Source organism: Petaurus breviceps, unplaced genomic scaffold (genome assembly GCF_028583685.1).
Source record: "Petaurus breviceps papuanus isolate PSGF00001 unplaced genomic scaffold, PetGlider_PUasm1.0 175, whole genome shotgun sequence".
Classification (NCBI taxonomy): Eukaryota; Metazoa; Chordata; class Mammalia; order Diprotodontia; family Petauridae; genus Petaurus; species Petaurus breviceps.
In genome coordinates this window covers 49,141,763-49,164,767 of record NW_027185764.1, presented here as the reverse complement: position 1 = coordinate 49,164,767, position 23,005 = coordinate 49,141,763, and the positions used below count along the sequence as shown (strand labels likewise).

General features: G+C 35.1%; 1 protein-coding gene across 6 annotated transcripts in view; it reads left to right on the top strand.

Annotated features, from left to right (window-relative positions):
- Positions 1-23,005, top strand: part of KIAA0825 (KIAA0825 ortholog) — a 549,915-nt gene that overhangs the window by 186,040 nt on the left and 340,870 nt on the right. For all 6 annotated transcript variants that reach the window (XM_069085102.1, XM_069085097.1, XM_069085101.1 and 3 more), the window contains 3 exons: positions 361-551; positions 2,891-3,073; positions 22,392-22,502. In XM_069085102.1, coding sequence (XP_068941203.1) covers positions 361-551; positions 2,891-3,073; positions 22,392-22,502 — 485 coding nt within the window. The remainder of the gene's footprint in view (positions 1-360; positions 552-2,890; positions 3,074-22,391; positions 22,503-23,005) is intronic.

Sequence of the window (23,005 nt, the reverse complement as noted above, 5' to 3'; positions counted from 1 at the left end):
ATGTTTTTAGAAGATATGGCCACTATCTTAAGCTAGCATGACTAGTATAGCAACTACAAAGCAGATAGTTTTTAAGTAAATTTTAAACAATAGGTCAGGAGTAGGTTAATTAAGGGTATGGTAGGTTAAATACTTGTGGTTTGGCTTTATGGTAGAATATTTGGTTTTGTAATTGAAAAAGAACATGTGTTTCTTTGTCAATAAAGATGTTTTACATCTTGTCAAGAATCTTTCTTGGTCATCTAGTGTCTCAAACTCTTCAGCTATTTCCTTTCAGCCTGAACTAATAAGATTCACAGGAACCAAGTTGACATTTTGGAAGATGTGATTCTATTGTTTAATGTGTGGTGGTTTTGCCAGGGGGAAAGATGCTCATTCTCTATCCAGATGTGGCATTATTTCTGCTGTGCTCTCCATCATGATCTGTGGGCTGTTCTACCCCCCAAGTTAGCCCAAGAGATTCTCATAGACGTGTTGGAGAAATCTTTGGAACTGCTGGCCTCCAGATATTCTCAGGCCCATCCCACTTATAAGAGAACTCCACAGATAAGGTAATTGAAATATCATTTCTAGGTATTTTGTTTTAAATATATGGTTTTCCTTAATTTTATGATAGTCATAATTTAATTCTTACTCATCTAACAAAAACCCTGTTCCTATTTAAAATGTTTATGACTCTTTAAAGGGTAACAGGTAAATCTCCTCAGGTAGTTAAAGAGAATTGTGAAGCATTCCTAAAAACCTTGTTTCAAGAGCTTTATAATTGTAGTATATAGTTGTACATATAGTTATACAACTAACTTAAGGAAATTCCTCTTTAAATAATAGTAATCCTTAGCTCATTCAAAGCTCCTACCTCCTTTCCCTTCATCTATTCTCCCTTTTTACCCTTTCTTATTTCTTTCTTTGATTTCTGTGTTCTTATTTAGTATTAATAAGGACTACTTCAACACATTGTAATTTCAAGGAAGATTAGGGCAAGAGTAAGCATGTATTAAATCAGGGATATTAACCTTGAGGTGAATTAGTAATAATTAGTGAGTTGCATAATTTAATTTCATGTATTAACTGTGTCCTGTAGCAACACTATTACATAAATGATCCTGTTTTTAAAATATTCTGTTTTCATATAATTAATACATATCTTTTACATAAACACAATTTCAGGTTCTTTTTGGATGCTTATAGTCTTCTACAGATAATTAGGTAAATTTTTTTTCTAGTCAGGAAGAATCATTTCTTGATCACTTTATTCCAAAAATATCCTGCAATTTTCAGCATATCTAGGCCTGGTATCAGCGTTTCACAAATACAGTGCTTTCTAAAGCTGTTTTAAATTACTGAATAAGATAAAAAATATTGTCTGCTGAAGAACAAAATGAAAAACTTCATTTGAAGGCACAAAATATTTTCTTTCATTAAGGTGACTTAGTAATAAATCACTTTTGACTATAAGATTTGTAGTCATTACTTCATGGCATACTCTAAAAGTACATTCACAAGAAGTCTGAAATGTATTTAACTGCTTAACTATACTATTCAAGTGATTGGTTTCTGCTGATAATAAACATTGTATTCAAAGCCAGAGACTTCCCTTCCCTATAATAGTTCTTATAATTTAATCTAATATTTTGTATTTTAAAAGTTACCTCAAGCCTTCTTTAATGGATAGGACACATTCCTTAAACATCTGTCTAATGCAATCCAATTAAACAAACATTATGTTAGTATCTATTATATGTAAGACACTAATCTAAAATTAATGATTCCTGATAGGTAATTTAAATTACATATTACCTTATATCCCTATTTTAATCATATCTAATTTATTTAGCAAAGCCTATATACAAACTACATTAGAATCTACTCGAGGATAGTTAGTCTTGATGGTCTTCCTACAGTCTGTATGACCTATTTGACTTTTTGTAAATTCTTATCTTGTCACATGAAGGCCAAAGATATTTACACACTTAGCAGAAATGTTCCAATTAAGATGAAATCAAAAGGCAAGATTTCCCAGAATACCTGAACTGACCAAACAGTTCTTTAGTTCTCCTCCCTTCTATCCTCTCATTTCTACTTCATCTTCCATCTTTTACTTCTTTAACTCTTTCTTTAGAAAATTAAGAAATAGCAAATTCAAGTTCAAAAAGTTAAAATGGGGTACACAAGATTCATTTACATACAAAAATAATTTTAAATAGAACATGTTAAGGTAATGCTACATTTGTGAATCTTTAGCTAAAATAAAAACCAGGAACACAAAGAAATGGGGGAAATTAGTAAATACTATAAGCATGCTGTTGCATATTTCATTTTTCTGTAACCAATACAATTAGAATCAGAAAATTCTCAAAGTTCAAATTTCTCCAACTGTTCCAAAGGTGTCATCCCTTCTGCTTATCTCCCACTTGCCTTGCTGGCTCTTTACTGGGTCCGATGCATTTTTTTCTCTATATTTTGACACTGGGTAAAGTCATCTTTTAACATCTGTTCACATGTTCTCTGGTAACAAAAGCAAATTTTGGCTCCCTCTTTCTCTTAACTCAATCTCACATGGCTTTTCCTTTTTTTTGGAATCATATCTTGTTTTCTTCACTGATAATGCAAACTAAGCATGCCCCACAGCTAAGATAGATTTACACTTCTGAAATGTTTTCCAGTTCTAGGCCTTATTTTTTCTAACAAGAATGTTATTTCTGCCCCACATAAGAGACAGGAAGCTTTAGTTGCATCATTTAATCTTTTTCCCCGTTTATCATTGATAGATCAAGCTTAATCTTCTATACACAGGAATTTTTTTCTCATTCCACATATGTGTGATATTGTGACATTGCAAATATCAAGGCCAAAATAGCGCTTTTAATATAATTGCCTCTTTTTTCTACAGATTTGATGTTACTGCAATCTTAATATGCATCGAAGAAATGCTCTGGTCAATTTGTAGATCAGTGCAAGAACTTTTGAATCCTCATGAATGTATAAATGAAAAGATCCTGAAAATTCACACCCACTGCAATAATCTGTTTACAACCATGATAATTTTGACATCGCCATTAACAGAATTATATAAGTAAGTATGGTTCTTGCTATTTTCGAGTTGCATGATTTATATAAGTAATTGTTCTTTGTAGGATTACAGATTTAGAGCTGGACAGATCTGGATGGCCATTAAGTCCAGCAGATTCATTTTATAGAAGAGGAAATGTCTGAGGTGGGGTTCTAACCTAGGCCTTCCTGACTCAGAGTCCAGTGTATGATCCACTATCTGTTAATGTAGTTTTCATTTTTAGCATAAAGGAATGAAAAGAGCATAGGGATACAAATTAGAAAACTTAATTTTTAGTTCCAGACCAAAGATAATTACTTAAATTCATGTTTCTTATCTATAATATGAAGATAATACCCGCCTCACAAAGTTACCAACAGGACCAAATAAAATCTAATGAGGGAAAAACATTTTGCGAAGTAAAAATCCCTACACAAATGTGAAATGTAATCATTGCCTGAGTTATGAAAATTTGTTATGTACTTTCATTAGAGTCCTATGAGGGATGTCTCTTGGTAGCATGAAAGTGATTTCAGGTCAGTTTTGAAACTTTAAAAAAATGGGAACTACTATGGAATTCTGATTAATTTTAATATCTTCCAGAAGGTAGCAATAGATATTATAATGTATTAGGCTCCTTGTTCAGTTATGTATCTCCTTACTGTAATAGCATTTGTGGTAGAATATTATTTAACATAGAAAAATGTCAAAACAGAATTTGAGATAAACTCTAACCCTTACATCAAAGCCCACCCCATTCCACATCAGCCAAATAGTAATTTCATCTAACTGTATATTTAATTTATAAATTATTAAGAAATTCTCATGGCATTGTCATTACTTTGGATAAATCAGGCCTACCTACTAATATGTTTTTCTTTAAGTCACTGGGTAGGATGAAATAAAAATAATTATTTTCAGAGAATCTTCAAGACTTTTTTGTGTTAGAAATTCCAAAAGTAATTAACAATCTTTATTTCAATTTCCCTGTAATTTTCACCCACTCTTTGGCTTTTAACAAATTGGCTGCATACAGATTGTTCTCTCTGACAGCCTTAGGTTAGGACTAATTTTAGAAGTGGAAATCTCAGAAAGGGGCAGGAGATAGTGAAATATATTTCCATGAGCTTTAGATTTTATAATTTCATAATCATTAAAATCTCAGGGTTTGAGATTTATAATATATCTTCGTAAACTGAAATCAATTATCAGAGGTGAAAAAAATTGCCCTTCTAACTGTCCAGTAGATCATTTGATCTAAGAGTAAGGCTCTGTGAAAATCAGGAACAAAGTTGGCAGATTTCATGGATTGGTCATGGTAAGCAGTATTGAATTTCATGGTTTGTCACAGATTAATAGGAAAATAAATATTAAAATAACAATTCATCTGTATAACAAATAAGTGATTATCAAAGATTGTATATTTTATTAAGAATAAAGAATATATTCATTATTGTTAACTTGCGATCTTTTAATATTTGTTTCTTTACAGCAGTATAAAGCTTTGATATCTCTGTCATTTCTGCATTGTGTTATAGACTCATTCAACAAATTTAAATTGCTAATTTCTCCCAAGAATATTGTACATTATACACAATGAATTGTTAGTTATTTTACTTGATATTAAATACAAATTGAATACTTTGTATCATGAAAATCCACAACTAAAGATGTAGGGAGAGATTTTCCCAATAAGTCAATCTAAGAAAGGCTAAATGAAATGTCTGACTTGAGTTTAAAAAAAAAAAAAAGCTAAGATGATGGTGAAGTCAAGACCCAAACAATAAAATTCTGGAAATGCTATTAATGTATACACACATACACAGGTGTACATATGTGTGTATATCTATGTGTATGTGTGTCTATGTATGTACATACATACATAGACATATATACACCTATATATTATAAATAATTCTCTGTGTCAAAACAGTTGTTACATTATTTCAAAGATTCTAAGTGAATCTACATAGATTTCAAATCTATTTCATAGGTATTCTCCTATAGCATAAATTCCTACTTTGGAGTATCTTACATTTTTCATTGGTGAGTGATTCTTCTGATTCTCTCTCAATACTAGGGAAAAAATAGTAATGATTTCATGCCCAAAATGAAACTAAAACTTATACAAAACTAGATAGGACACAAGAGCACTTTTTTTGTGTTTTCTGTCTTCAAGGTCAGAATGTGAGTTCTTTTTACTACTTGTATTTTAGCAAGGGGTTTATCAAGTTGTACGCCATCAGAATTAAGCAACCAGATACTGATATGATTGAATTTTAGAAAATGCTTCTGAAAATGTTTTATGATAGCATGCTTGCCATAAGCAGTTTTATTTTATTTTGAAATTTACTGATATTTTTTGTTTTGACACAATAGCTTCTTTCCAAAAACAAAAAAAAAACAAAACAGCTAAACAAGCCTCTCTATAAAGTACATTTGCAAGAAACAGTGTACCGGTTGCTAACGGAAAGGAAGGATATGTCCATTAAAACCATAAGCATTTATAGAATCTGGTGGCTGACTTCATTTTGTATAGTTTTGACAAACTCAATACATTTTCCATTTTGAGTATAGAATAGGCCACTAACTCTCTTAGAAAAAAAAAAGTGATTTTGAAAACTTTTCATAAGAGGATAAAACCCACTTGCAAATAGGTGCTCTTTAAAAAAAAAAAGGCTCTGTGTCTATGTGGTATGTAGTTTTTGTTAGGATATTGTCAAAAGAAATAATAGAATTTGGTGCTGCAGAGACATAGGAAGATCTGCTGAGACAAAATGTGTGTTAAACATATTTTCCAAATGCTTGTAATTTGAAGCAGTATAGTAAACAAGGCAGAAAAATCAGTAGTCTCAGAACTTGTACTGTACTTTGTATGCACAAAAATATTTAATCTAGTTTGGTATTCAGCAAGCAAAAAATTAAATTTAAAAATAATTTTCTGAGTCCCTTTTAATTTTCATAGTACCTTCATTTCTGATTATATCCTTCTCTTCCCCTGTGGGCTTGTAACAAAGAAGAAAAAAAAAGGAAAGAAGCAAAACTAACATATCAGTTGAGTCTGATAGTTTATGTAATTCTTGGCTCTTCTTCAGAGACAAAATTGATCATTAGAATTACATAGAGTTCATTTTCTTTTCTTTTGGTCCTTTCCATTTATTTTGCTGTAGTCACTGTATATATATATATTTCCTGGTTCTTCTTACTTCACTCTGTATCAGCTAATATGTCTTTCCATGCTTTTCTGAATTCTTCCTATTCATTGTTTCTTATGGTAAATAAACAATTCCATTACCTTGATATGCTCCTATTTTAGTCATTTCCCAGGGGGTAGGCTTCAACTTTGTTTTTGCTTCTTTGCTGCCCAAAAAAAAAAGTGCTGCTAAAAATATGTTGGTGTTTTGGGGGCCTTTCTTTTTATCTTCCTTGGGATTTAAGCCTAAATCAGATTTCCTGGGCAAAAAGGTGTGGACATTTTAGTTGCATTTCTAGCATAATTCTAATTTCTTAAAGAATCATTTAAGCAATTTATATCTCTTTCAACAGTAATTAGTGTGTCTGTGTTTCTGTAGCTCCTCCAACACTGATCATTCTAATCTTTTGTTTTCTTTGCCAACATTGGAAGTATGAGGTGAAACATCAGAATTGTTTTGACTTGGATCTCTTGTATCAATAGTGATTTGGAACATGTCTCATATAATTGTTCAAAGTTTGTATTTCTTCTTTTGAGAATGGTTTATTAAAATTTGATTCCTTATCAGTGGGAGAATTACCCTTATAAGCTATAATTTTCAGAGGATTAGTTATAGAAACTTTACTGGGTATTCTTAAGAGAAAAATGTAAAGTTAGATACTTATAAATAGTACTGAAATTTTTTCACGTGTCATTTCATGTGACTGGCCAGTGTTGTAGCACAAAATAATATGAAAGAATATATTTCAACACTTTTAGAATGCTAAAAAGTGGTGAGCCAAAATTTAAAATATTGGGTACTTGGCCCAAAGATAGAATGAGCCTTCTAATATGTCAGTCATGTATCTAGCAGACAAATCATAAAATGACAATTGTGGCCCCAAAGCTATGACTCCAGAAGGGGATAGGCAGTGCAAAAGCCTTATAACCCTTTAAGTAGTTTTCTTTAGTCTCAGAAATATGGCTTTTCTTATATGAAACACAAAAAAGTCAAATTTTCTCTGACTCTTCTACCTTGCAATAATTCAGTTCTCCTTGCTTCCTGCTTTCCACCATTTCTTTTCTTCTATTTATTCATATAATTTATGGGAAAATTCCTCAAGAAAAAACCTGAGTAGATGGTCTTAATTTCTACATTTTAATTTACTATAAACACTAACATGGCAATAATCCTAATAAGATATAATTCATTCAACAAAGATTTGTAAATAATCTATTCAAGTTAAGTACTTCATATATTCAGTATCTTACATCTATAAGATGCTCCAGCAAGTTTACCTTGGGGCTAGAATATAAGGTCAACTTTGGTAATATGCTATTGCTTATTTATACCTGTCATGTCTTTTTCCGTTGTCTGTCCTCCTGGAATTATGGTTCATATAACATTATTTGTTTCATGAATTGGGGCCACATTTGTTATTCAGCTGTTTCAGTCATGCCTGACTTTTTGTTACCCTGTTTGAGGTTTTCTTGGCTAAGATACTGATGTGGTTTGCCATTTCTTTTCCAGTTCATTTTACAGATGAGGAAATAGAGGCAAACAGGGTTATGTGACTTGCCCAGGATCATATAGCTACTAAGTGTCTGAGACCAGATTTGAACTCAGGAAGATGAGTCTTCCTGACTCCAGGGCCAAATACTCTATCTGCTACACCACCTTGCTGCCCTTGTAGTCATATAACATCAAGAATTTGTGTGTGTGTGCTTGTATGTTTAAATAACTGTCATTTTGGTGCAACTAGGTGGCACAGTGAATAGAGCACCGACCTGGAGTCAGGAGGTCCTGAGTTCAAATCTGGCCTCAGACACTTGACACACTTACTGCTTGTGTGACCTTGGGCAAGTTACTTAACTCCAATTGCATTACCTTCTCCCCTCCAAAAAAGAAAGTAAATAACTGTCATTTTATCAGTATAGAGAATTCCTGCAACTTCCAGTTTAGAGAATTGCCTGGAACACTGAGAAGTTAAGTGAGATAGCTAGTATGTGGGTCTCATGCCTAGGTCCATCTGATTCAGAGCAGCTTTTATCCAATATACTCCATTGCCTTTCACTCAGAGGCAAAAATGTGGACTTTTGTGTCAAGGGACAGTAAAATTACTACACAACTTTCCACATGTGATTCAGCCTGACCTTTTAAATCCTTTTAATTTCTGACATCTGCTAATTGTCCTTCTTTAGTGTTCATTGAAAGTGCATTTATTGATGCATTTTGCCTATCAACTCTTACTCCTAATCCTGGCAATAAGCATTGTTAATCTATTGGGGTTTTTTCATGGTGGGCATCTAGGCCAACCTCTTGAGCAATTATGGTTCTCATGGCCCTGTGGTGTTCTAGAGCTTTATGCCATCAGTATAGCATCATCTGTGATCATAACTACCTAGAGAACTTTGCCATAGAATTCTCTTTTGTTCTTTTTGTAGGACATGTTTCATGATGTTATATGAACACATTCAGTGATCTCTGTATACATATATCTCTGTACTTAATGTTGGTACAAAGTAGATCTTAAAGTTATCTCTCTGGTGGTGTCTGTGATCCTCCCCACCAAAAGGCATAAGTCTATACCATCATCTCCTTGTTCTGCAGGCCCTCCCATCTCCACTTCCTATTCCAAGCCCAAGATTGAGGTCTTATGGCCCCTTTCTCTCTGTTCTTGGCTTTAATTTAATTTAATTTTTAATTTAACCCTCCCAACTCAAGTCGTCTGCACTGAGGACTCTAAATGGCACTGGCTGTAGCAACTTCAAAGTCAAGTCAAGTTTGCAAGTAGCAATACATGGATGAAAAAATCACCATGTTCCAGCCCAGTAAATCAGGCATTGTCTAACTACTATCAAATAAAATTGGAATAGGAAAAACATATGTGAAATCCATTATCAAAAGTAGCTAACCTATAATACAGAGTGAAGAGAAATAATTTAAAAATCATTGGATTTCCAGGAAAGCACAATCACACACACACACACACACACACACACACACACCCTAAACCTAAGTCTATTATTTGAAGAAACTATTAAAGAATAATCAGAAGAATAGGAGCTAGAGGGCAAAGTGATGATAGATACTAATTCTTCCCACCAAAGAGGAACCCCATGCTTAAAATAAACATAAATGTGCTTGCAAAGCTCCAGAATCAAGAAATAAAAGAAAAAAATGCTTCAAACAGATAGGAAGAGACCATATGCCAAGGCACTGTAGTCAAAATCATGGATTCAGTTAGAGAGGGGTAAAGGTGAAGATGAAAGTGAGAGAGGAAATAAGGGCTAAAGAAATGGAGATTTTATTATTTCTTCTTGTTCTTTTGCTTAATTGGTGTACTACAAAATATTGTTAAAACAGCGATGTAGGGTGAGGATAATGTGCCCCTGATAAAATTCACTTTTACTTGAGTTTGGCAAAGTAAGATTTAAAACAAACAAAATAAGTTAAGCAGACCTGGACTGAGAAGAATTTGAAGGTAGGGGGGAGGATAAAACTAGAGAGAAGAAAACCACAGGCAAAATAAACTATATCTTTGGTGCACTGATTATAAAAAGAAAAAGTACAAGACCAAGTGATTTAAATCTGGGCTGGGACAACAAGAGGAGAGGAGAGAATTGGTATCAGATTGTTTCAAGAAATTAAAATACTGATACCTAATGCTAACTTCTTTTCTCCCCACTACCTTCCCCCCACCCCCATAAGGGAAAATAAGGAGCTATAATAGAGAAAAACAAACAAACTTAACTGTGCTTATGAATGACATAAACTTATCCATAAAGTGGACAAAAAGTAAATCAGAAACAAATCCACCCCCCTTTTATTCAGAAAAAGAATATTTAAAAATTTCTAGATTTATTTTGAGGACTTATAGTAGAATTTAGCATCCCTCAGTTGAATACATGAAAGTAGACATGGCAGTCATGTTCTCAGATAAGGCAATAGTAAAAATTAACATGGTTAAGAGAAATAAGTAGGGAAACTACATTATACTTAAAAGTACCATAGATAACAAAAACTATTAATGTTAAGTATATGAACTTTGAATGATAATTTAAGTACTCAATAGAAAAGCTAACAAAACTGTGGGAAGGTTTAATAAAATAATAATTTTGGGGTATGTCATTCTTCTTTCAGACATAGATGAATCTATCTAATATAAAAATAAGAAAAAGTTGAGGATCTCAACAGAAACTGACAAAAAGTTGATAAGATAGATCTTTGGTGATTGCTGAATGAGAATTAAAAGAAGTATGCATATTTTTCAGCTTCACATGGCACCATTACAAAAATTGACCATGTGCTAGAGCATAAAAAACAAATGCATAACTATATAAATATTAAGCATATCCTTTTAGATCACATCACAGTAAAATTACTAATCAGGTGAGGTAATTGTGAACAAAGGATTCAGACTTAGGTATTAACAGGTATAATCCTAATCATAAAAAAGACAACCTAATAAAATTTATGGGAAGAAGCTAAAGCAATCCTAAGGGGAAATTTTATATTTCTAAACATTTATATCAACAAAAGAGAAGACTAATACAATTAATGTTAAATAAGAAAGCCCAGAACGTCAACAATTTAGTGAACCTCAAATTAACACAAAAATAGTGATCTTAAAAATTGTAGAAAATTTAATTTGATGGGAAAATTAATAACAAATGGAAAAATAAAGATATAATAAGAAATTACTAGAAACCATTCAACCCAATTATATGCCCCCCCAACTAAAAATGTAAATGTTAGATAAATGCTTATAAAAATGCAAAATACTCAGATAACAAAGCAATAGAGAATTTAAACAACCTTATCTCAGAAAGAGACACTGAGTCAGCAATAGACTTGCAATGGGAGGGAAAAAAACCTACACCCTGATGAATTTATAAGTAGATTCTGTCAAATATAGAAAGTAATTAAACCCTGTGCTACATGCCCACTTGCAAATAATAGATAAGCAAAAACATATAAAACTGAAAAGGAAGCCACTTAACAAATTCTTTTTATGAGACAAATATTTTCCTGCACCTAAGCCAGGGAGATATAAAAGAGAGAAAGGAGACTATAGGCCATATCATAGGATTCTGAGATTACATGATCATAGGTTTAGAGCTGGAAGGTCCTTTGAGACAAAGCCCTTCGCCTTAATGAGAGCTTAAGTGACACTTACTTAAGGTCACACAGGTAGTAACCATCAGTTGGGTTTGAAGCCAGATCATCTGACTCCAAATCTAGGTCTTTTCCCATTGTATTATGCTGTTTCCATTAATTAATACTGATGCAGAAATGTTAGATAGGAGGGAAGCTACAATAAAATTTTCTAAAAACCATTCACCATGAACATGTTGGATTTATGCCAGGAATAAAAGAATGTTTTCAACATACAAACCTGATGAATCATATTAATAACATAGATAATAAAGATCTTGATGCTAATATCAAGAGATATATAAAAAAGCCATTGAAAAGATACAGCAATTCATTTTTAAAAGCATTAGAAAGTATACAAAAAGAAGGATTTTTCCTAAATCCTAATCTATTTAAAACTAAGATCAAGAGTAAAGCACTTTCTTCATTATCATTTGATTTTATGTAATTCATGCTAGTTATATTAAATATGAAATAGAAATTCTAATAAACTTAGCCAAGGAAATGGTCAATATTGTCCTTGTAGCCAGTTGTAGTGCCAATGCAATATTTACAGCACCCACAATCACAATAAAGACTGTGGCTATAAATATCGCATGACAATTGATCGCAAAATATAACAGATTCTCCAGGTAGAGGACAGAACTGAAACATTTATTTAGACACCAGAAAACCAAATCCCAAAGCCTGTAAGCAGATTCCATCATAGTACCAAAGATATTAAGAAGCCATAATAACAATGAGAGCCATAGCATCTTTTAGCCTTCCCACAAACCAATATTAGATAGATATTTACTCACAAGCCTCTCAATCTCCTTGCCTGAGCACCTCTCTCCCCAACCCACTCACTAGCTCTGATTCCTAGCTTCCTATGGGCTCTGCTTCCCTTCAGCAAACTCCTCCCACAACAGGCTCCATGTGACTACATTCAGCTTATTAGGGGGGCAGAGTTTACTTTCAAAGCAGGGAAAGTCTTCAAATTCCCCCCTAGGTCTATTAAGAGGTAGGGAAGATCTTCAAATTCCCATTCCCATTACACCAATATGATAGTTTATTTAGATAACCCCATAAATTCAATGGGAAAAAATTTAGTTATTAATTTAGTTTTAGTTTTTAACATTCACTTTCACAAGATTTTGAGTTTCTAGTTTTCTCCCCATCTCTACTCTTCTCCAACCCAAAGACACATTCTGATTACCCCTTCCCCCAGTCTGCCCTCCCTTCTATGACCCCAGGCCCTTCTTTTATCCCTTTCCTTTCTATTTTCCTATAGGGCAATATAGATTTCTATATCCCATTGCCTGTATATCTTATTTTCCAGTTGCATGTAAACACAATTTTTAACATTCATTTTTAAAACTTTGAGTTCCAGATTCTCTCCCTTCTTCTCTCTCCACCCACCCTCATTGAGAAGGCAAGCAATTTGATATAGGTTATATGTGTGTAGTTATGCAAAACACTTCCATAATAGTCATGTTGTAAAAAACTAACTATATTTCCCTCCATCCTATGCCATTCCCCATTTATTCTATTCTTTCCTTTGACCCTGTCCCTCCTCAAAAATGTTTCCTTCTGACTACCCTCTCCCCAAATCTGCCCTCCTGTCTATCCTACCCCCTTCTCTTTTCCCCTTTCCCCCACTTTCCTGTAGAGTAAGATAGATTTCTATACTCTATTGAGTATGTATATTATTCTCTTCTTAAGCCAAATTTGATGAGAGTAAGGTTCACTCATTCCATCTCACCTCCCACTTCTTCCCCTCCAATATAAAAGCCTTTTCTTGCTTCTTTTATGGGAAACAATTTAGCCCCATTCTACTTCTCTCTTTCTCCTTCTCCCTGTACTTTCTTATCTCACCCCTTGATTTTATTTTTAGATATCATCCCTTCATATTCAACTCACCTTGTATCCACCCTGTGTCTATACATACATACATGCATACACACATGCATATACATATACATACACATATACATATATGTATGTGTGTATGTGTATGTATATATATTCCCTCCAACTACCTTAATACCGAGAAAGGTCTCATCAGTTACAAATATCATTTTTCCATGTAGGAATTTAAGCAGTTCAGCTTTAATAAGTCCCTTATGATTTCTCTTTCCTGTTTACCTTTTCATGCTTCTCTTAAGTCTTGTATTTGAAAGTCAGATTTTCTACTCGGCCCTAGTCTTTTTATCAAGAATGCTTGAAAGTCCTCTATTTCATTGAATATACATATTTTTCCCTCAAGGATTATCGTCAGTTTTGCTAGGTAGGTAATTCTTAGTTTTAATCCTAGCTCCTTTGCCCTCTAAAATATCATATTCCAAGCCCTTCAATCCCTTTGATGTAGAAGCTGCTAAATCTTGTGTTATCCTGATTATGTTTCCACAATACTTGAATTTTTTCTTTCTGACTCTTTGCAATATTTTCTCCTCCTTGATTTGGGAACTCTGGAATTTGGCTACAGTATTCCTAGGAGTTTTCCTTCTGGGATCTCTTTCAGGAGGTGATCCATGGATTCTTTCAGTTTCTATTTTACCCTCCAGTTCTAGAATATCAGGGCAGTTTTCCATGATAATTTCTTGAAAGATGGTGTCTAGGCTCTTTTTTTGATCATTGATCATTAGTTTCAGGTAGTCCAATAATTTTTAAATCGTTAGTCCAATAATTTTTAAATCATTTTTCTTGAATCTATTTTCCAGGTCAGTTGTTTTTCCAATGAGATATTTCACATTGTCTTCTATTTTTTTTTCATTCTTTTGGTTCTGTTTTATAATTTCTGGATTTCTCATAGTGTCATTAGCTTCCATTTTCTCCATTCTAATTCTGAAGGAATTATTTTCTTCAGTGAGTTTTTCGAACTCTTTTTCCAATTGGGCAGTTCTTCTTTTTAAGGCATTCTTCTCCTTATTAGCTTTTTGGACCTCTTTTGCCATTTGGGTTAGTCAAACTGTTGACTTATTTTTCCTGATTTTCTTGCATCACTCTCATTTTTCTTCCCAATTTTTCCTTTACTTCTCTTACTTGATTTTCAAAATCCTTTTTGAGCTCTTCCATGACCTGCAACCAATTCATATTTTTCTTGGAGGCTTTTGATGTAGGAGCCTTGACTTTGTTGTCTTCTTCTGGTTGTATGTTTTGATTTCTTTGTCACCAAAATAAGATTCCATAGTGTGAGTTTTTTATGCTCTTTGCTCATTTTCCCAGCCAATTACTTGACTTCTTAACTCCTTTTTAAGGTATGATTGTTTCCAATAGAGGGTGTACTCTTCCCAAGATTTAGGGGTTTTGTGCAGCTGTTTTCGAGATACTTCTAGGGGCCTATAATTTTTTCAGTTTTTCCAAGGAGATGGGTTTCCTCCTTTCTTGGCCTGTGCTCTGGTCTGTGAGTGACCACAAGTATTCTTTTCTGCCTTGGAGCTGTGAGGAGGATTCTCTCTCCAAGACAGCTATAGTCTCTGCCATGCCAGTGCTCCTCTTCTCCCCAGGACCACCACCCAGGACTACAACCCAGATCCAAATGGGGAAAACCAAGAAAATCCTGCCTCAGAACCAGCAAAGAGATCCCTATAATTCCTCTGTGATCAGCCACTTGATCCCCCCATCATCTGTGGGCCAAGAGACCTGAAAGCAACTGCTTCTGCCACAACCACTGCTGCCACTACCTCTACCACCCTGGGGCTGGGGCTAGACTCTGTTCCCCTCTCACCCAGGTCCAGACAGATCTCTTCTACTGACCTTCTAAGTTGTTTTTGGTGTTTGTGGGTTGAGAAGTCTGGAAACTGCTACAGCTACCAGTAATTCAGTCCCCTCAGGCATGCCCCAGGTTTGCTTAGGGGTCCATTCTGTTCCAGTTAGCCAGCATTGATCTTTGTTCCTCTCCCAACCCAGTGCAATAGACCCTTGATGTTGACCTTCCAGGTTGTCTTGGGCCAGAAATTTGTTTCACTCTGTCATTTTGTGGGTTTTGCTGCTCTAGAATTTGTTTAGAGTCATTTTTTACAGGTCTTTGGAGGAGTTTGGGGGAGATCTCAAGCATGTCCCTCCTTTTACTCCACCATCTTGGCTCCTCCCTCAAAGACAACCTGAAAATTTAACTGAAACAGTTGCTTTAGTTTAAGTTTTTGTTGATATTGTTCAGTCATTTCAGTCCTATATGACTCTTTGCAACCTCATTTGGGGCTTTCTTGGCAAAGATACTAGAGTGGTTTACCTTCTCCTTTCTCTAGCTCCTTTCACAGATGAGGAGTTAAGACAAAAAGAATTAAGTGACTTGCCCAGGGTTAAACAGCTAGTATAAAGTAAAAAATTAGTTAAACTAGCAATATACAGAATAAATTCACAAAAATTATCACAAAAATTTTGTAGGTAACAAAATCCAGTAAAATATACAAAGAGAAATACTATTCAAAATTATTACAAAATGGAAAAAAATGCTTGGATGTTAACTTATCAAGACATACAGAAATTGAAAAACACTCTTTCTAGAAATATATACTTAAATTATTTGAGACATTCATTATTAATGATTGGGCACTGCAGTGTAATAAAAATGATAACTGCCTAAATTCATTTACATGTTTAGTGCTATACCAATCAAACTGCCACGGATTTACTTTAGAGAAATTGTCCAAATAAAAACTAAATTCATCTGGTGGGAAAAAGTGGGAATGGGGGTGGGGATAAAGGGATGAGGGAGAGGGCTAACACTACTGAAACTCTATATCACAAATCAATAGCCATCAAAATTATTTAGTACTGGTTTAAAAAATAGAGAAGTACATTAGTAGAACCAGATAAGCAAAATTCAGAAGCAGTTGAACACAGTACCCCATAATTCAATAAAACAAAGAAATTTTACTCATGGAGGACCCCATTTTATTCGATAAATACTGCTGGGGACACTGGGAAGCAGTTTACATCATATATCACAATAATTTCCACATAGATATGCCATGAAAATATAAAAGGTCATATCATTAAAAAAAATTAGAGTTGGAGCGAGGTTAATTTCACAAATATGATTAGGGGAGAAGTCAATAAAAAAGGAATAGTTGTGGTCATTAAAGATAATATAGACAGTTTTGATTACCTAAAATGAAAAATTCCTTTGCATAAGCAAAATCAGCACAGCTATAGGAAAATTAATTTGAAACAAAAACATCTGCCTTATATATCTCTAGTATCCAAGATAATAGGGATTGACATAAATACATCAAATTCTAAATTATTCACTGATCAAAGGATATGAAGAAATTTTTTCAAGAGAAGAAATATGAACTGTCAAGAACCATACAAAAAATGTTCTGAACTACTAATAATGACTGAAATGCCAATTAAAGCAACATTGGGGTTTGACTTTTTTTATTTTTTAACCAACCTTCTTATTTCTTTGGTGAAAGTAGCTCTGGATGAAGAATTTCTAACAATGAAGATTAAAACTTTCTTTGTAACTTGTAGTCTTACAGTATTGCTTGGGTCCCTGAGAGGTTAAGTGACCCATGGGCTCATAGCTAATGTATATCAGAATCAGAATTTGAACTCAACTCTCCCTGATTCTGAGGCCAACTCTAAACATTAAACTGCTACATTTAAAGGTTTCACCAAGTAGCATGGATGATAAATGTTGTTCATTGTAATTATTGGAGGAATTGTGGGAAGACATAAACACTAATGTACCACTGTTAGCACTATTAATTAGTCAATTCTGTCCTGGAAAACAATTGTAATTACAGGAGAAAAGCCTGAGCCATTGATCCCACTATAGTCCATATACTCTCAAAGAGGTGAAAGAGATGTGTCAAGGGACAGAAAGACAGATAGATAGAAATAGATGGATGGATAGATGGATGGATGAATGGATAGATAGATACATACATACATACATACATATATACATAGATGGATGCTGTGCCAAAGTATTCCTAGAAGTACTTTTTGCAGTAGAAAAACTGGAACAAAGTACATGATCATCAATTGTGAACATGAATGTAATAAAATATCCTTGCATTGTAAGAAATTATACATATCAGGAACTTAGAGAAACATTGACTAGCTGTTGGTGGATCAAGAAAGACAATGCAGAAGTGCTTACTTAAGTTGCACCTTCAAGGGAAAGAGGAGCTCCATGATGTGGATGTAATGAGGGGTGCACTATACACATGAGGGATGGCCAATACAAAGGACTAGAGACAGAGATAGAATATAGTGTGATGTTGCAGCCTGCTAGGAGGCCGATACTTAAACCTCATCTAAACATTTGCAGGACTGCTGAGTAGGCACTGTCTCCTTCCAAGTCCATGTCTTTTGTCAAGGCAAACCAGGGGGCTTGGCCTTATCCTTTTCTTAGTAGTTGTCTTCTTCCCTTGCTGCTGGTCAAGTTCCCTCATTGGACTGGACCTTTAGACCTTTCAAATGCCTCTAAACCTAGAGAGAAAGATAGTCACTTAACTTCTCAGGAAGGGAAGCAGAAAGTAGAAGGAGGACCCTTCTTCTTCCCCCACCACCCCTATCTCTAATGGGGAGTTTGATGATAGAGCATTACTTGCTAGAAAGGATAATCTTGAAATAAGAACAAAGATAGTTTCTTCTTTTTAAAAGGCTCTTTCCACTCAGCAGCCAAGGAGGGTATTGCTTTGCCATTTTAAAATGACGGTGGACCTATATCCCTCAGACCTGAGTCACTCTCATGATCAAATCATCCCCAACAGGCCTAAATGTTGAGCCAACACATGTGGGGTTGATAGGACCCAATAAAGGCAACTCTGATCATGTTCCCTGAGATGATGCTCATTATAATGAAAAGGCTTCTATTAGGGTGCTAGTAATAGGAGATTTCTCTTTGAGGATTAATTTATTATGAAGAACCTAATCATGGGAAGCTTGACATGGAGCATTGTCATTGGATGATATTTTAGGTTAATGGCAGCCCATGAAATTAATAAAATACAAAACATACCATAGTCCTATCAACCCTTCTATTTCTGTAGTGATAGTGTAGAGGGGGTGGAAAAGAAATGGGGGGGAGGGTTGAGTAATAGGGGAGAAAAGGGTACTTAGAATCACACAAGGTTTAAACTGTCTACAGATATTAACTGTTCATACTTCTTGATTCTAAATATGATACTGAAACTCTGTATCCATAAAGAGCTGACCTTTTACATGAGTGGAATAGGCTATTGCCTACATGTTATGATTGAGGACCACCAAATGGGCTCTCCCCAGCAAAAGATACCTCTCTCCACTTACTATTGGGGAAAGCAGGAGCTGTTAACAAATAGCCACTTTTAAATACCCTGGAGGTTGGGTTAAACAATATAAAATTAAGTGTGTTTAACACTGTAGTAGATATTCTGAGATATACAAAGGTAGCTTATGACCTTGTTAACACATCAGGCTTGCTATCAGGTCATTGGCACCTTTCTATGAACTAGTTAAATTCATCAATATGCTAAGGGATGAAAGGGCTAACTTTGGATTTTAGGCTACAGCTCAGACAGGACAAGGCTAATTAAGGGGGCAGAAGGCAACAGGAGAGTCGCCCATACTGGCTGATGAAGGTGGAAAAAAATGTTTAAAAGGAAGTGAGAGAAGGGAGCCATAAGGAGAGAGCAAGGAAAGCAAACTACCTTCGTTGTAATTTGGCCATGGTTGACTGAATCCATACACAAGATATTCTGTGGTTTGAATTCTTGATTTCAGATGTTGCTGTATTTTGGATTGGGAAGAAGGCTTGGAAATTTAATAATCATTCTGTGCAACCTATAGTCCATTTAATTATTTTTTAAAAGGAGTAATTACTTCCCCATATAGAAATGCTATTGTGTTTCATGGGGAAAACATGCTACAGCTCATGCAATTATATTTTATCTTCTACTCTGAATTATTTATAGCACCCCCTCTTTCTAACCCTACAACAAAACATCATTAGAATATATCTTGTAGCTATCTCATCATTTCATTCCTCCATTGAGGCTTGTGGATCAATTCTCACCCTGTTATACTCTCCAGAATAATGAAACTAATTTGGGATCTTGCTGTGGAATTAAATGCTCATACAGATCCCTCCCCCTCTGAGACCATAAACATCTGCCATAAAATTTCTTATAGCCAAAACAACCTTACAATTACCAGTATTATTGTATAACTGTCAGAGGAATAAGTGAACTTAGGTTTCTGGGAGAAATGTTCTGGCAAAAAGTATATTGCCAGCAATTTGTTCTCTTAGAATTTCTGGCATTAAAAAAAACATTCCATTATTAGTAATTATTCCATTTTTCTTATAGTCTTGAGAGATAAGGTTGTAATTAGGCAACATTTTATAGCAATTACTCATCCTTTTCTTAAAGATTTTTCCTGACACTTTCAATCAGAAAGTCAGTCAGAATGCATTCATTAAGTACTTAGTTGCACTTGGCATTATACAAGTTAAGCAATGTAATCCTTGCTCTCCAGGAACTTAAAATTTAAAGGAGAGCCCTAAGTGTGGGATAAGCATTCAGCAAAAGACACAGAAGAATGGAATTGAATGCAATCAGAGGGGAAAGACCATATTTTTGAGTGGCAGATGGAGGAGAATCATCAAGGGAACTGCATATTTATGTCAGAAATGGCCAAGGGAAATTTCCTTTTTTTCTGCCAATTAGGGAAGTTATTTTGTTGGCAGATTTTAAGGAGCTGCTTGAACATTTAGAGGTAACTTAGAAAGCCATGGCAAGAAAGGGTATTCTGGGCATAGGCTACATCTTGGGAAAAATTAAGTGGAAGGTAGATAATTGGATAAATGGAGTAGTATGAACCTGAGAGGCACACTGGGAAGTAGGAAAATGCAAGGGAAATGTAATCTGGTTGAACCTGGCTTTGCCACAAAGAATTTGATCATAAGTGCAATGAAAAGCAAGGAAGAGGCTGGGGGGAGGGAGTGTTATAATTGCATTTCCAGATGACTTGGAGTAGTACTTAGATTGGTGGTGTAGAGGTGATGGTGCTGGATTTTTGGAGGTTGTGCCAATAGAGCTTAAGCTTTGATAGGTATGCCATGCTCAAAGGCTTCCACGGTGATGCTGGTGGGTCAGCCCTCTATGTAAAGAGAAGCTAGCTACTAGAGGATGAATTCTGGCTGTTCTTTATTCCCAGAATATTCTTTCTTCTCATATTTACTTCTTGACATATCTGTTTTCATTCAAGGCTTAGCTCAAATGCTGCTTTCTATAGGCTTACTCAGTCCTTTCAGCCTTCCCCTTTGCCTTCCTCCCATTCTCTACAAATATAGTTTGGGGCACTTCTTCTCTATTAAGGAATACCAATCAGGAGTGCAGCTTGAACCTAAACATTATTTTCCCTATACTAACAATATTTAGGAGGGACGGATAAGTATAATTCTAGCCTTAGGAACCTTTCTCTAAAGAAAACAGAGTGGTCAGCCTTTGGCACCAATCTCCTGCTTCCTCTACTGTCAGGAATCCAAGTCTCCCTTAGAGAAAGTTAGGCAGAGTTCACTTTAAAGATATCTATTTATTCATGGTTCCCTGTGAGCCGTAGCTAGACAAACCTATGTGGGTACACTTAACCTCTGTGGGCAACACACACCCACACCCACACACCTTCCCATTTACATGTTGTTTTCCCACTAGTATATAAGTTCCCTGAGGACAGAGGCTGTTTTTGTGTTTTTGCATCTCTTTGTAATACCAGTGCTTAGCCATGGTCTTTGGCACATAGTAGGCCCTTAATAAATGCTCATTACTTCTTGATTTATTGATGATTAATTTCCTAGAAGTCAAGTCCTATTCCCAGAGAGGCAGCAGGGTGTAGTAGGTGGAAACACTGGACTGGTCAAAAAGACTTTGGTTCTAATCCCATTAGATACTTAATAGGTGTGGTTTGGGGAAATCCCAACCTCTCAGCTTCAGTTCCTCGTCAGTAAAATAAAACAATCCACCTAGATGACCTTGAAAGTCTGTTCTAAAGTTCTTGGGACAACTAGGTGGCACAGTGGATAGAAAGCTGGACCTGGAGTCAAGAAGACCTGAATTCAAATCTGTCCTTAGACATGTACTAGAATGTGATCCTGGGCAAGTCATTTAACCTTTGTCTTACTCAGTTTCTTCATATGTTAAATGGAGGTCATACTAGCACCTACCTCACAGGGTTGTTGAAGGACCAAATTAGGTAAGATTTATGAAGTGCTTACCACAGTGCCAGTACTTAGCAGGTGCTTAATAAATGGTTATTTCCTTCCTTCCTCCCAGCTCTAAATGCATTATCCTATGAGCCTTCTAAAAGTAATTTTGCTTTATTCACATTGAAGAGAGTTTTTACCCTTTGAAATAGGAAATGGGGGACAAATGCCAATGTACCTCCTTTTAGTTTCATGCACTCAATGCATTTCACCTTGTATCCTTTTGGAATAATAGCACAGTACAGTCATGCACAATATTGATCAGTGTTCCCTGATTGATTCCTAACATTTAGAAGTTTGAGTAGCCAGAGGACCAGGCCTAGAATCAGGAAGATTCTTCTTCCTCAGTTCAGATCTGGCTTCAGTCATTATTAGCTGTGACCCTGGGCAAGTCATTTAAAGCTGTTTGCCTCAGGTTTCCTCATATGTAAAACGTGCTGGAGGAGGAAATGACAAACCACTCCTACATCTTTGCCAAGAAAACCCCAAATGGGGTCATGAAGAGTCGGACATGACTGAACAATATTTAAAGGTACTGTTATTCTCTATAAATGCAAACAACATAAATGTCCTCAAGAAGCCTTGAATGTCCTTTCATGCCTTTTTTGTTGGACTCGCTGATCTGCCTTTCTATATTCTGAGTCACACATTGACACGTGTAGTACATTCCCAAGGGAGACAATTTGTATTTTTCATGTGGTATCCCCAGAACAGTTTCTTTGTTAAGTAATTAGTTCTGAAGAATGGCTAAATCCAAAAATAGCTTTACTGAAGTATAATATGCAATGTTTCACAGTTTATTATCTTTAAAAAATTATTTCTGTTTCAACAGGGCATTTCAGAATGACACTGATGATCTTACATCAGATTCTTTAGAATCGCCTTTCGATCAACCACTACATTGGATTTCTTGCATAGAGCATTTTTCTCCTTCTTTCCTTAGGTGAGTGTCCTAACTCTAACAGTGACTCTTGATGTTAAAAAGGATCTTGGTATCCATGTATGTAAAAATCACTATACAAAGTCTTCTCTGAAGTCTTCCCGTTGCCATTATAATGTGTTGAGGAAGAAAGTATTGTCTTTTTTTGTTTGTTCGTTTGGGGTTTTTTTTTTTTTTTTTTTTGCTTTTTGGAGGAGGGAATATTGGCAATTGGGGCTGACTTGTCCAAGGTCACATGGCTAGTAAGTGTTAAGTGTCTGAGGCTGGATTTGAACTCAGGTCCTCCTGACTCCAGGGCTGGTACTCTGTTCACTGAGCCACCTAGTTACCCTACAAGTATTGTCTTTTAAAAAATATATGTTTAGCTGGAGACCAAGACCAAGGACCCAAATATTAACCCAGAGTCATCTCATGCTTTTGTAACATAATGAAAAGACAAATCTAGTTCATTTTAGATAATTCCCCGACCACTTCTGATCATCTCCCTTAGCCATTTGATTATTACT